Source organism: Grampus griseus (genome assembly GCF_964374135.1).
Source record: "Grampus griseus genome assembly, chromosome: 18".
NCBI lineage: Eukaryota > Metazoa > Chordata > Mammalia > Artiodactyla > Delphinidae > Grampus > Grampus griseus.
Window position 1 is genome coordinate 54,844,838 of NC_139012.1, and position 14,760 is coordinate 54,859,597.

At 37.2% G+C, this 14,760-nt stretch overlaps 1 protein-coding gene across 4 annotated transcripts in view; it reads right to left on the reverse strand.

Moving 5' to 3' along the window:
- The window catches only part of ELF1 (E74 like ETS transcription factor 1), a 105,100-nt gene that overhangs the window by 7,997 nt on the left and 82,343 nt on the right, over window positions 1–14,760 (reverse strand). For 3 of the 4 annotated variants that reach the window (XM_082675596.1, XM_082675595.1, XM_082675597.1), the window contains exons 4-8: window positions 11,445–11,552; window positions 9,748–9,915; window positions 3,991–4,074; window positions 2,851–3,043; window positions 1,452–1,895 (exon numbers count right to left, since the gene is read on the reverse strand). In XM_082675596.1, coding sequence (XP_082531722.1) covers window positions 1,452–1,895; window positions 2,851–3,043; window positions 3,991–4,074; window positions 9,748–9,915; window positions 11,445–11,552 — 997 coding nt within the window. The remainder of the gene's footprint in view (window positions 1–1,451; window positions 1,896–2,850; window positions 3,044–3,990; window positions 4,075–9,747; window positions 9,916–11,444; window positions 11,553–14,760) is intronic. The other variant, XM_082675598.1, reaches the window with a different exon arrangement.

The window sequence follows — 14,760 nt, forward strand, 5'->3', positions numbered from 1 at the left end:
CATCAGATATTCAGTCATCATAAGTAACCAACAGAACTTAGAGGAAAATAAAACATTAAAGGGAAAATACAGAGTTAAATAAGTACTTCTTTAATTAAGATGGAAAAAATGTGATCTTTATACTCCTTACAAGTCAACGATTTAAGAGAATTCAATTCTCTTAAATCAAACTTGTCAAAAGTTTAAATGGACCATACAAGGAAGACTGAATCGTCTATAAGTCTGTTTTGATTCTAGGTAATGTATACTTCAAGATCAATTGAACAAAAACCCAGCATTTATATTCTAGAATATACAACTGTAAGATTGAAGTCAGCTAATGAAAATAATCAAAGAATCATTTTTACTGGATTTGGAGGGGCTCCTATATTTTATTATAATTCATGTTCTGGAAATTCATGGCAGTAGAAATGGAAAAACAGAACCTGAAAATGTCCATCTAATTTTCTGCCTTCCTCCCTTTTCCCCATTCTAAATCAGTCAAGACCAGTCCCAAGTGTCTGCAATAGAGCAGGCTAATCTGTTGTTTCATGTCTTTTCTGGGGTTATGAGGCAGATTTGATTAAACCACAAAACTATTCTTCCAACTCTGCCCCTTAAAAGCCCGAAAAAGAGGACCTTCGATTCTTGGCCTCCAACCTGTTTGAACTTTAGAACTATTCTGGATACTATCTGAGAAGATAGTATCTTCCCAAAGACTAATGTGGATTTCTTAGAACTCAATGCATTCCAAAGGGTCATGATATGTAAATTTATGTTAATTTTTTACAGCTTCTAACTTTGTTTGAAAAAAGATCTGAAACTATTCTCTGGATTTTCTTATATGTGGATCCCTTCTTATATGGATCAATTCAGTTACACAAAGCTATAGAGAACTGATTCAAATTGACTGAATAACATCAAGTAATGTCACAGTTTAAAAGTAAGGTATAGGGTCTTCCCTGGTGATGCAGTGGTTAAGAATCCACCTGCCAATGCAGGGGACATGGGTTCGAACCCTGGTCCGGGAAGATCCCACATGCCACAGAGCAACTAAGCCCATGCGCCACAACTACTTAGGCCACACACCCAGAGCCCATGCTCGGCAACAAGAGAAGCCACCGCAGTGAGAAGCCCGCGCACCACAACGAAGAGTAGCCCCCGCTCACCGCAACTAGAGAAAGCCCACGCGTAGCAACGAAGACCCAACGCGGCCAAAGAGAAATAAAGTAAATAAATTTATATAAAAAAAAAAAGAGTGCTTTAAAAAAAATAATAAATAAATAAAAATAAGGAATCATTGATACAATCACAGGACTGATGCAACGCTGCTGAAACAATCTGTTGACCAAGAGCTCTAGCTTGACATGTATATAAGTTTTATTTTCACTTCTGAATCCTGACACGTTTAACGACGACTCTGGTCAGAAACATCGTACAATTATCTGCACCAGTAAGTTTAATTTTCTCACCTAATACTCTGAACGGAAGAATTTAATGTTTCGTCCTGCATGCTACTGGTTGCTTCTCCTTCTGGAACAGCTTGTACTGGCTGTACTACATGAATAGTCCGGAAGAGCTGGGTAGGATATGGAGTCTGTGTGGACTGCATTGTCCTAAGAACCTCTGATGGCTGTGCAGGTTCCACAGGATCTTTGGGTTTTGCAGCTTTAGAATTCCCTGGTTTTAGAACTGTAGTGGCTCCTCCTTTTATCCCTGGACCTGAAGATACTCTCGATCGACTTGCCTGGTTCCTACTCGAAGTGGTTGTTGAAGACAGTGATGGATCTGAAGACTCTATGCTGGAACTTGGATCCTCATCATCTATATAAATAAGGTCTTTCGGCATATCCTTAAACTGATACACCAAGCGCTGACCTTCTACTTTTGCCAGAATACCCCTTTGGTAATAGTACCTATTCAAAGCAGACAATTCCATCAATATTGTATTCAGTTATACATAAACTAAAATAATCTTCAACACAATAAAAATTTCCTAATCATAAACAAAAGTTTAAAGCTAGAAACAAACAGGTGAGAAAAGACTTTCTAAATGAAGGGTAGTTATTTTATTTCTCTTCCATAGCTTACTATAATTATAATGTCCCTAACCTGTTTAAATTTGCTTCAGTTAATCTGAAACAATTTTCTGTATAAAACTTAATGATGTACAAATAGAAGTGATTCAAATTCTGTCATTTATTTTAATTAAATCAAGAACTTAAAAAGTGTGAGTTAAAAAATAAAATGCCAACTGTAACTAAATAGTTCTGGTTTTAAAAGTTTACCGAGTTCTCAGATCACTGATATTTCTAATAAATCTTTCTCAAATATACCCAGATCCTGAAGACTAAATGACATGATCACAAGAAACACAAACTAAAAGTGGGTTTAAGTGATACTTTTGTTCAACATTTTCACAATGGCTAATATTATGCTCGAAGCATTAATTTATTCCAACACAATATATTACACATCATACCTGAGATTCATGTTTAAAAATGCACCCTCTTATTCAGTGCCTGCATTACCACTGGTTGTTACTTTGTGCTGAACTTAAGTTTAATGACTCAAAACGTGAGCCTTGTGGTCAATTTACAATTTCTGATGACAGCTTAACATTTTCTGATCCCTTCATAAATAAAATATCTCGTTTGCATGAAGATTTAGGGGGAGGAAGGAGAACGTTTTCCCAGACTGAAATAAGATTTCAACTTAAATACACACTCATTTCTACAAGCAGTGAGGTTTTAGCCCTTCAACAATAAAATTCACCATTTCTTTAACCAATGCACTTTTTAGAAGTCACCTACTTTTCAGTATTTAGGAACCGCTACTGGTCACACAGTGAACTACAGAAGCCTCACGTACCTGAGGGCTCTTCCCATGGTCTCATAATTCATGTCAGGCTTGTTTTTGTGCTTCCCCCACAACCGGGACACTGCTTTAGAATCTACCAATTTAAAAATGCCTTTTTCTCGCTGGGTCCACTTGATATATTTAGGACAAGTAGCTTTGTCCTGGAGCAGTGCCAGTAAAAACTCCCAAAGATAAATTGTGTTTCCTGAAACAAAAGCAATTTCTTTTTAACTGCCCAAAATTTCATTTGAAAGAACACAATAAAACACAACTAAAGGTCTTCTTAAGTTTCATCTATAATTATACAAACATACTACACAGTTCAGTTAGTACTGGTGATATAATGGTCATAAATTTTAGGGTCTAACATAGATCTTTTTATTAGTCCCGTATAAGATGTCTGAACAGAGCAATCCTGCCAATTAGATGTGTAATGACTTAGGGAGAAAGCACTTTGAGACAAATTTTTTTTTCAGCCTCTTTAAGAACCATTATTACGCCTAAGAAACTGAGAAAGAGTTGTACAAAACCTTTCAATAGTTGTTCTTTTTATATAAAGAGCCAGCAGATTAGCCTTAAAAATTTTCTTCAAATTTAGGCAGCAGTTATGAAAATACTAAAACTCCAAGACAATATAATAAAGTGTCTATGAACTGAAAACCTAACGTGGCTGAATTCTTCCAAGAAGCTCTTTATTAAATGAAAGGATGGGCTTCCCTGGTGGTGCAGTGGTTGAGAGTCCGCCTGCCGATGCAGGGGACGCGGGTTCGTGCCCCCGACCGGGAAGATCCCACATGCCGCGGAGCGGCTGGGCCCGTGAGCCATGGCCGCTGAGCCTGCGCGTCTGGAGCCTGTGCTCCGCAACGGGAGAGGCCACAACAGTGAGGGGCCCACGTACCGAAAAACAAAAAAAATGAAAGGATGGATTATTTTGACAGGTAAGTGAAAATCTCCTAGATGGATTTCTTGGACTACATTATTACCAGTCTTTCTACAGAAGGTGGTAACCATACCTTATAAGCATGTGACAGCAATAAGATCCATTTCAATAAAAGCTGGTGGTTTCTACTTAAAATATGCAGACATTTTAAAGCAATCTGAATGTTACTTGACCCATAAGTATTATAGGGAAGTTACAGTAGTAGTACTTACCCTTCCCATCTTTGTTTTTCTTCCTCACAGATATGTTTGGTGTAGTGGCTGGGGAATCTGGTCGTGGTGGTTTAGTTTTTCTCCCTGAAATCACAATGGCTCTACATAAATATTTGCCCTCAAAAGAGAGAGGGAATGGACAATTTAGCTGTTTATAAATGCTGTTTTGTCATTTATCCTAAATTTCAAGTGCCAAATATTTTATACATGGAACACATATATTGGTCTCCTAAGTGCTATTTATTAAAAGGAAAATAACTTCAGTAAAAATTTGACATTAACTTAGGTTAGATCACAAACACTTTTATGTAGAAAACGATACTTTGGCTCATTTGTAAAAATGAGGTTAAGTTTAAACTTTACATTTTGTCTTTGAGGTGACAATACTGACAGTGCTTTCTTAAAATCTGGGGGAATATTGTTGATGCTGATAAAACTTGGGCTCAAAAAATAAGCCACACAGTTTGTCTGCCTCTTGGTTAGTTCTCAAGTACTGGAAACTACCCAAAACTTCTAGAGATATAAAAAATAAGTGAGGCTAAATTTTTGTGAACCACATAGTCCATTTTTATTGTGTATTTTTAAACATCTCATTCTTCTATATTTCTTTCAATTTACAGCAAACAAATTTACTTTATGATTATCCATCATCCAGTCCTAAACAAGTCCAATGCAACAGAGTTAAACTATATTTTGTGCAGCCTTAGTCTGGGTCAACCAACTATTCTAAAACTGCGTTTGTGATCTGTTTTTGCCACTTATCTAGAACCACAACTCGGTAGCAACGCTGCCTATGATTTAGGTTAAGCTGATGATGCTGTCTGAACAGACTACCACCCTGTATATGAGAGACAATGAAGATTAAGCATAAATAGATACTTTAGTTAGTACCATTTACCCCTACATTCTTGAAGCTGACTCTCTGATCTTAGATCATAAGGGTGAATGCTGGGGTAATATAATATAGGCAGTAATTTAGAAAAGCAGAATCCTAGCTAAAGTCACAAGGTTAGTGACAACACATCCCAAGACAAACTGAATAGGAAAACGTTTCTTTTTGCCCATGCCGCGTGGCTTGCGGGATTGTAGTTCCCCAACCAGGGGTTGAACCCAGGCCCTGGGCAGTGAAAGCATGGAGTCCTAACCACTGGACTGCTAATTCCCAGGAAAACATTTCTGAAGTTAAGGTAAGAGTCAAGGAAAAGAGGGTCAAAAAAGTCACTCTTAAGGCCAGGTTCCTCTTGAAACTACCAGATGTACAAACGTAGACTGTAGGAGCCTGGTGTCTCAACTTCCATCACTGCAGACATCTGCAGAGAACCTCTGCATGACATGGAGACTTCTAGCTAACTGTGTTCATGACAGTAAGGACTGAGAGAAGCCAGACTTCAGTTAGCTCCTATCCTTCCTCCCATCTTACTTTATGCTATTTATTGACTTGCTCCGATAATATTTTCTTTATTCCCCAGTTTTCCTCCACTTGTTTTAGTCATGGCAGATACTGTCAGTAGCCTACCCAATATCCATCCTCTCCATCATCTTCCTTACTGTTCACGGTGGCAATGTACACAGCTCCACATGAATTACAGATTAGTTGGGTATAGAAATTCTGGTAACAGTTATTTCTTCTCAGTGCTTTGAACATATCCAGCCCTTCCAGCCTTTACTGGGAGCTTGTAAGCTGCCAATCCAATAATCAATCCTCTTCAGGTAATGCAGATCCTCCCTGGTTGGTTTGCTTCTTCTTCCTTTTTTTTTTTTTTCTTTTCTTTTTTTGACGGGGGGTGGAGGGGAGTCTTTGATGTTCCACATTTTTACCATAATATATTTAGGCTTGGATCTATTTTAGTTATGCTACTCAGGATCCACCATGCTGGGATTAACATCATTCTTGAAAATTCCTCAGTCATTATCTTTGAATACTGCCTCTTCCTCACTCTACACATGCTCTCCTCCTAGAGCTTTGATTAAACATGTAGACCTTTTCACGCAATCCTCACATCTTTAACTCTTTCATATTTTTTATTCTACATCAGATCTGTATTGGAGCTCACTAAATTCTCCCTTAAGCAGTGACTCATTTGCTGTTTAACCCATATATTATGTGTTCTATTTGGTTCCTTATCATATCAGCCTTTCACCATTAAATAGGATGTTAGTCTTTCACTTTCTAAAAACAGCTTTATTGAGGTATAACTGATATACAATAAACTGCTTATGTTTAAATTTACAATTTGATAAGTTTTGACATATGTATACACCTGTGAAACCATCACTACACTCAAAGATAATAAACATATTCTTCGCCCCCAAAAGTGCTTTGTGCCCTTTTGTAATCCTCACATCTCACCTTTCCCCACCCTGCCCAATCCACTCATATATTTTCTGTCATTATAGATTAATTTACAGTTTATACAATTTTATATAAACAGAACTATACTCTTCTTGTTTTTGGCAGAGGGGGAGGGAGTCTGCCTTCTTTCCCTTAGCATAATTATGTTGAAATTCATCCGTTTTTGTTTTATGTATCAATGGTACATTTCATTTCATTGCTGAGTGGTCTTTCATTGTATGGATATACCACAAATTTGTTTATCCAATCAGCAGGTGATGGACCTTTGGGTCGTTTCCAGTTTGGGGCTACTGCAAATACAGCTGCTAAGAACCTTCATTCATGCATAAGTTTTTCTGTTAAATGTATGGCTTCATTTCTTTTGGGTAAATACTGAGTAGTAGAATGGCTGGGTCACATGTTAAGTATACATTAAGTTCTTTAAGGAATTTTCAAACTGTTTTCCAAAAATATTTCCTCCATGCAGGAAGGTGGGGTAATCATAGGGCTCACCTCATTGGTTTCCTGTTTCCCAGGAATCACTCACTTTTGTTGACAGATGTCCACCACTTTCTTTAGTACCATTGCTTCATATATTTTATCTGTGGTTTTAGCTGTTTCAAACAGGAGGGTAAATCCAGGTTCTGTTTTTGTTGGGGTTTTTTTTCCAGCTTTATTGATATATAATTGACATATTGTGTAAGTTTAAAGGGTACAACATGATGATTTGATATATTTATATATTGCAAAATGATTACCACAGTAGGGTTAGTTAACATACCCATCACTTCACATAATAATCACTTCCTTTCTGAGAACACTTAAGATCTATTCTCTTAGAAATTTCCATAGTCACCATGCTTGTACATTAGTCCCCAGAACTTACTCATCATATAAATGGAAGTTTGTACCCTTTGACTGACATCTCCCCATTTCCTCCACCCCGCAACAAACACCATTCTTCTCTCTGTTTCCATAAGTGCGGCTCTTTCAGACTCCACATAAAATGATAGCATAGGGCTTCCCTCGTGGCGCAGTGGTTGAGAGTCCACTTGCCGATGCAGGGGACACGGGTTCGTGCCCCGGTCCGGGAAGATCCCACATGCCGCGGAACGGCTGGGCCCGTGAGCCGTGGCCGCTGGGCCTGCGCGTCTGGAGCCTGTGCTCCACAACGGGAAAGGCCACAACAGTGAGAGGCCCTAGTACCACAAAAAAAAAAAAAAAAAAGATAGCATACAGTATTTGTCTTTCTGACTTATTTCACTTAGCAGAAAGTCCTCAAGGTCTGTCCATGCTGTCACAAATGGCAGGATTTCCCTCTTTCTCAGAGCTGAATTATATTCCATTCTGTGTATTTATATATCACATCTTCTTTATCCATTCACCTGTGGATGAAGACTTAGTTGTTTCCAAATCTTGGCTACTGTGAATAATGCCGCAGAGAATATGGGAGTGCAAGTATCTCTTTAACATCCTGTTTTCACTTCCTTTGGATATATACCTAAGAAGTGGGATTGCTGAATCATACGGTATTTCTAGTTTTAACTCTTTGCGGAACCTCCATACTGTTTTCTACAGTGGCTGTACCAATTTAAATTTCCACCAACAGTGCAGAAAGATTCCCTTTTCTCCGTATCTTTACCAACACTCTATCTCTTGTCTTTTCTATCACTTTTTCTAGCCATTCTATAGGTGTGAGGTGGTATCTTACTGTGGTTTTGATTACACTGCCCTGATGATTAGCGATACTGAGCATCTTTTCATGTACCTGCTAGCTGTTTGTATGTCTCCTTTAGAAAAACGTCTATTCAGGTCCTCCGCACATTCTTTAATTGGATTTTTTTTCGCTATTGAGTTATACGAATTGTTTATGTATTTTGGATATTAACCCCTCATCCGATATATGATTTACAAATATTTTCTCCCATTCTGTAAGTTGCATTTTCATGTTGTTGATTGTTTCTTTTGCTGTGCAGAGTCTTTTCGTTTATTGTAGTCCCACTTATTAATTTTTGCTTCTGTTGCTTGTGCTTTTGGTGACATATCCAATAAATTGTTGCCAAGTCAGGTTCTGTTACTCCATCTGGACTAGAAGAGGAAGTTTCACCTGGTATTTTTTAATAGTCTCATTCTTTGACAATGCTTTTTATTCCCTTGCATTAATAATTACAATCATATTCATTGAAAGTTTCTATTTGATAATCCTATTATCTGAGGTTCTTAGCAAACTAACCTTAGGGTTTTCTATGTCTGCTGCTTCTCATTCAGGAAGTATCTTTCTTATGCATTCTGTGATACTGAAATGTGAGTTCACCTTCAACAGGGTTTTATTTGAAGAAATACTGTGCAGCCTGGATTAAACATACGACGTGCCAAAGCAATTTTACAAGAGCTTCGCCTGGTGCCCAAAGTTACTGCCAGCCTGGGGCCATTGTTATGTTAATTACTTGGCTGGAAATTCCTAACGTCAGTAACAGTTTAAAATCTAATCATAAACCTAAGTTAAGACAAACCTAGGATTATGAATTCTCAAAGGAAAAATTTTTTCCACCCAGCTAAGAAATACAAGCTTCTTAACATCTGTCTGTGCCAAAGGGTGGACTGTTTTTCCCCTTAGGGTATAGCTAAGGGATCCCAATTATATGCTGAGGTCTCTGTCTAATAGCCCATCTTGCACTGGACCAAGACTTAAGCATCTGACTCTATGTGGGCAATAAAACCAAGCCCCTTGGACATCCAGACTGACATGTCCTTCTCAGCCCTCAGAGCTGTTGCAGTGTCAGGTCACTCTCATTTTCCTCTGCATTTTTGGCTCTTGGAATTTCCCTTACTTTCATGTGAAGTTAGGTTATGTGGTGGCTGGTGATGCCATCAACCAAGATATTAAACTCAAAATATCAAACAAGCTGGGGTAGAATCAAAAGGCAATGAAGTGGGAAGAGTGTCAGTGTTAGAATGTAAGTATGGTCCTAATTTGTGAAAACTTTAAAATTCCCTCTAACACATTCTTAACATTTCCCTCTTCAATTACTTACCTGCTGATTCCCAACTTGTATTCTTCCCACTGGAATCTTATACTGGAATCTATGCTGGTGGTTTTCAAACTATGTTCTGCGGAAGGAAACTGACCTCAGCCCTTACCCCTGAGCTCTTTCTGAGCTTGGATAAAAGAGTTTAGATAAAAGGTTGAGGCTTTAGAAAGTTGGAAAATCCCTTTTCTGTGAGGTAGACCAAGTATTTTAAATGTATAAAAAAGTATAAAATAATTCTTTAAATTCATCTAATACGAAGAAATAACTCTGTTTTGTACATTCAATTTTTTCTCACGTAAGTTTTAATTCAGGTAGAAATATCCTTGAATAAAAGTTATATTTAGATTCCACATCAAGAGTTGACTGTTTTCCCTTAACAAATTAACCACCCACCTTTCTTTCTCTTAGGTTGTTCTGGTGATGAGCGTCCTGGTGAGTGTGCATATGTCTCTTGAACGTGCTGAGTTTCCATCACTTCAGGAATCCCATCTAATGTGACGGATACATGGGTGATTGGGGCAACAACAATGTCATCTTCAGATGAACTAAATATATTATTATCTAATGGAAATAAAATCAACTAATTGTAATCAACTTTGTATTATAAATCAAAATAATTTCATAAAATATTTCCTGTTTCTTTGAAGATTAAAATAGAAGTAAGATTTTGAAATCTAGTCCCTGCTTTTTATTTCCTCTGCCCTAAGTCAAGTACCCTGAGGCAGTCCAGGCTTGATGGGACTATTCAACGCCTCCCTTACCTGACTTCCTATCCCCAGTCTATCTTGTCTGTCTTCTCCATTCTTCACATTGCTGCTAAAGTTTTTCTTTAAAACCTAAGTCTGGCCTGACCATATTATTCTTCTCTATAAAAACTGTACACCCTGAAGATTAGAAAGAAAAATAAAATTAACATATCTTCCCATAGTTTACAGGGGAAAAAAGATAGGAACAACCCAAACTCCATAGCATGCCATTCTGAGCTTCCACAATCTACAAACCATTATGAAGCTTATACTTCAGCTATACCAAAGCATTTTGAATCTCAAACATTTATTGTTTTTTTTTACAGGTCTGTGTCTGCCTCTGCCTATGTTGAATGCCCCTTCCTGTCTCCTCCACCCATGAAAAGCTTATTTGTTAACTAATCGCCCAGGTCAAAACACTGCCTCCATAAAGCCTGTCTCAGGTGTTTTCAACTAGAGAAATCTCTCCTTCCAGAACACTCTGCTATCCCTCTCATGGCCTTTATTTTTGGCTTTTACAGTTATTTACATAAACAACTATCTTCAAAAGAAAACTGTCAGCTTGAGGAAAGAAACAAGATCTGTTCATTTCCATAACATGTTATTGCCTGATACATTGCTATGCATATAGAAAATATTCAATAAACATCTTAAATTGATTTAATAATAATTAAGTTTATGAGTTTGACTACATCCAAAGGAGAACATGGATTTAAAAGCAGATCAATAAATGTGGCAGTGAATTTTATGCCATCAAGTCTAAGAAAACATTGCAATGGATTTTTGCCTATTCACTGATGAATACTGACTAAAGGTCAATTTTTATTGATCAGTAAAGATCAATATTGACTAAAGATCACTAAATTATAATAGTTTGGGCCCTAAATACTTCACCAATGAGGTTAAGAAGAAATTCTGCATAATCTTCTATTTGACAACTAAATTACTTTTTTATCCTTAATGTTCTCACTCCCCAAATTAAAAAAAAAAAATCTTGTTTAACTGAACACTTTAGCAAAGGTGCCTCAACTAGTACTGTACCTTAAGATGCACTTGGGACCAAAAAAAGATAAAACATGGTCTCTCGTCTCTTGATATTTATCATCTGAGAGAGAGATGGAAGAAGAGCTTTTCAAAGCATATAAACATGGTCCTACTATAGCACAGGGAGCTATATTCAATATCTTATGATAAACCATAATGGAAACGAATACAAAAAAGAATGTATACATATGTATTATGGAATCACTTTGCTGTACAGCAGAAATTAACACAATACTGTAAATCAACTATACTTCAAAAAAAAAAGCATATAAACATGAACAGTCATAACACAACACTCACTGATGCGCTTTTCATCCAGCATAGGGCCAGGAGAATCCATATTGAGGAGTGCTTCAGCAGCCTCGATAGTTTCAATTGTTTCATCCCCGTTATGACAGGAAGCTTCAACTACAATACATTTAAAGAGAAAACAGAATTAGCTACAAGACATTTGTTCTTCTAAAAAGCACAGATTCGGGAATTCCCTGGTGGTCCAGTGGCTGGGACTCAGCACTTTCACTGCCAGGGGCCCAGGTTCAATATCTGGCCGGGGACCTAAGACCCCATAAGCCGTGTGGCATGGCCTAAGTAAATAAATAAATACATAAATAAATTAATGAATTAAAAAGCATAGATTCTCATCTCTTGAACCAGGATACATCACTTAGTACTCTGGTTGATAACAATAGTTTGTCTCAACATATAAAATCTATACTGAAAATCACCATTATTTCTCATTTAAAACTTTGCAAGATGCGGGGGTTTTATTAAAAATAACAACAACAACAACCAAAAACCTCTGCAAGACACTGGGAGATAAAAAAGTAAGCAAAATAGAACTCATACTCCAGGAGGAAAACACCAGTCATTCCTGATAATTCTTGTATTTACATGAATAGTAAACTAAGATGTCACTGAGCAGGTCGTGCTGTTTCTGTTGACTCCATACTTTAAAATAACTGGGTTGATAGTTTTAGGTCCCTTTCAGCTCTAAAACTGATTGCAATACTCTTAATTCACTCACAGGAATGAATATGAGTCTCTGTTAATTTCTGAATCTTCTTCCATTCTTCTATAATTAGTGAATTGCCATCATCACCAAAAGTTTTAGTCGTAGTCACATGATTAGAATCTAAACACTCTTTGATAATTATAGTATTCTGGTACCTTTCTTCTCTAATGTGTAATATAGAACACTAATTTCCCTACTGTGAACTGTGCCTAGTGCAAGTTTTTTTTTTATGCTCTTTAAAAATATTAAAATACAAATGAAAATTAATCCAAATACATGCTAGACACTAGACACTTCTCTGCATCCCAGAGAGGTGTCCGAAATAGCTGCACAGCAAATTCCTTGAATGGCTTTTAGCCCCTCAGTTCTAGGATCAGCACCAAGAAACTAAATAGAGCTACCAATGCTCTCTTTGCATGGATAAACTCAAGTTTCCTGAATGTGGTATTTATCATCCATAATCCCTTGTACTTACTTGCTATATTTTCCCCTCAATACTGACAAAATTATACATGTTATTTTTTAAAGTTTGAAAAAATATATATATAAATAAAATCATGATTTTCAGATTCAGGGTTGGACTGATAGTTTATAACTCAATGAATATAAACCTTTTAATTTTACAAAACATTAGAAAGTAAATACAAACATAGTACTTAAAGCAAAAGTTCTTTTTCTCAATCAAATGAATGAAAGTGATCATTTATACACTGTACTCTCCCTATTCCTATTCAATCCAGAGAAGCAACAAAATCATTTTCCTCTTCATTATTAAGATTATAACCAGATTTCCAAGAAATCTGTAGTTCTTTGAAATTTACCTTAACTTTCCATTAGAATATTATAACATTTATTATCCTAAATATTTCCTAAACAATTCACACTCTCTTTTAGACTGAAGATTTCCAAGAATCTACAAAATTCTTCGTTGATTCCAAATCCCCAGCTGGCAAAAATACTGAATGACTATCACTCTTAAGTAACTGTACAAGGAAATGTGGAAGATACAATAGTATAGGACATGACCTTTTTCCTTATCTATTGGTAACAGATACTTAGATACTGTCTAAGAAAATAACAAAGTGATCAGTTTTACAGTATAGAGCAGACTGACTACAGGCACTGTATATCATTATAAGTTAGGAAGACTTCCTGAAGAGATGGGTTTAGGCTGAGTCATTTAAGATAGCTAGGATTTAAATACTTTGAGAGGAAGAGAGAGAAATTAAAGCAAGAATAATAGTAGAAGCAAGGGCATGAGAAGAAGTGTTATGTATTTAAAGAAAATGAGATAATTAGTCTATACCATTAGAAAGCAAAATGTGTAACAGCTAAAGATTATTATAATAACAGCATATTAAGTAATTTGCTTTACAAATTGACTAATGTGGCTGACTGCCTCCCCAAGGGAGGAATCCCACAATAGGAATGGAAGGCATGGTCTGCTGAAGCAGCAGAGACCAGAGACAATTCCTGAATGATGCTTTCAAAGAAGTTCTGGATCTTGGATTATATACTAGTCAGCTCCTCTCAATTAGGAAAAACTCCCAACAAAGCACATTTTCTCTCATAAAATACTGGCTAACACTGGGAGTCCCCACAACCTGCCAAGCCAGAAGAGAACCTCCTTCTTCCAGATATGAAAGATGTATCTGCAGAATTCCAACCTTCTGGGCTCCATTCCCTCAGCTAATATCTTTGAACCCAAATATCTATAGGTCACAGGGAGGACAAGGAACAAGAAGACAGCCAACATAAAAAGAGGCAAGGATTTTAATCTAGCCTGGATTTCTCTAACAGCAATTTAACCCTTATAGAGTCTTCCTCTTTTAAAGGCTTTAAGCTTTTCCTCTTAAGGCCAGTGCTCACGTTTCTGAGTTACTACAAAAAGCACTCTAGAGCACCTGAATATATTTTTGACTAGTTTTTTAATTCTAAAAGTAGGTGTCCTTTTCATTTTCATACCAAGATACACAAAACTTCATTAGGAGATTCACAGTCTTTGTTACGAAACTACCTCCCCTAATTATAATGAAAAATAAATCAATTAAATTTTAATTATATATTCTATCAAAAACAAGTGCTTAACTGACAAAGGATTAATCTCCAAAATTTACAAGCAGCTCATGCAGCTCAATATCAAAAAAACAAACAGGGCTTCCCTGGTGGCGCAGTGGTTGAGAGTCCGCCTGCCGATGCGGGGGACACGAGTTCGTGCCCCCGTCCGGGAAGATCCCACATGCTGCAGAGTGGCTGGGCCCGTCAGCCATGGCCGCTGAGCCTGCGCATCCGGAGCCTGTGCTCCGCAACGGGAGAGGCCTCAACAGTGAGAGGCCCGCGTACTGCAAAATAAAAAACCAAAAACAAAAAAACAACCCAATCCAAAAATGGGCAGAAGACCTAAACAGACATTTCTCCAAAGAAGATATACAGATTGCCAACAAACACATGAAAGAATGCTCAACATCATTAATCATTAGAGAAATGCAAATCAAAACTACAATGCGATATCATCTCACACTGGTCAGAATGGCCATTATCAAAAAAATCTACAAACAGGGCTTCCCTGGTGGCGCAGTGGTTGAGAGTCTGCCTGCCGATGCA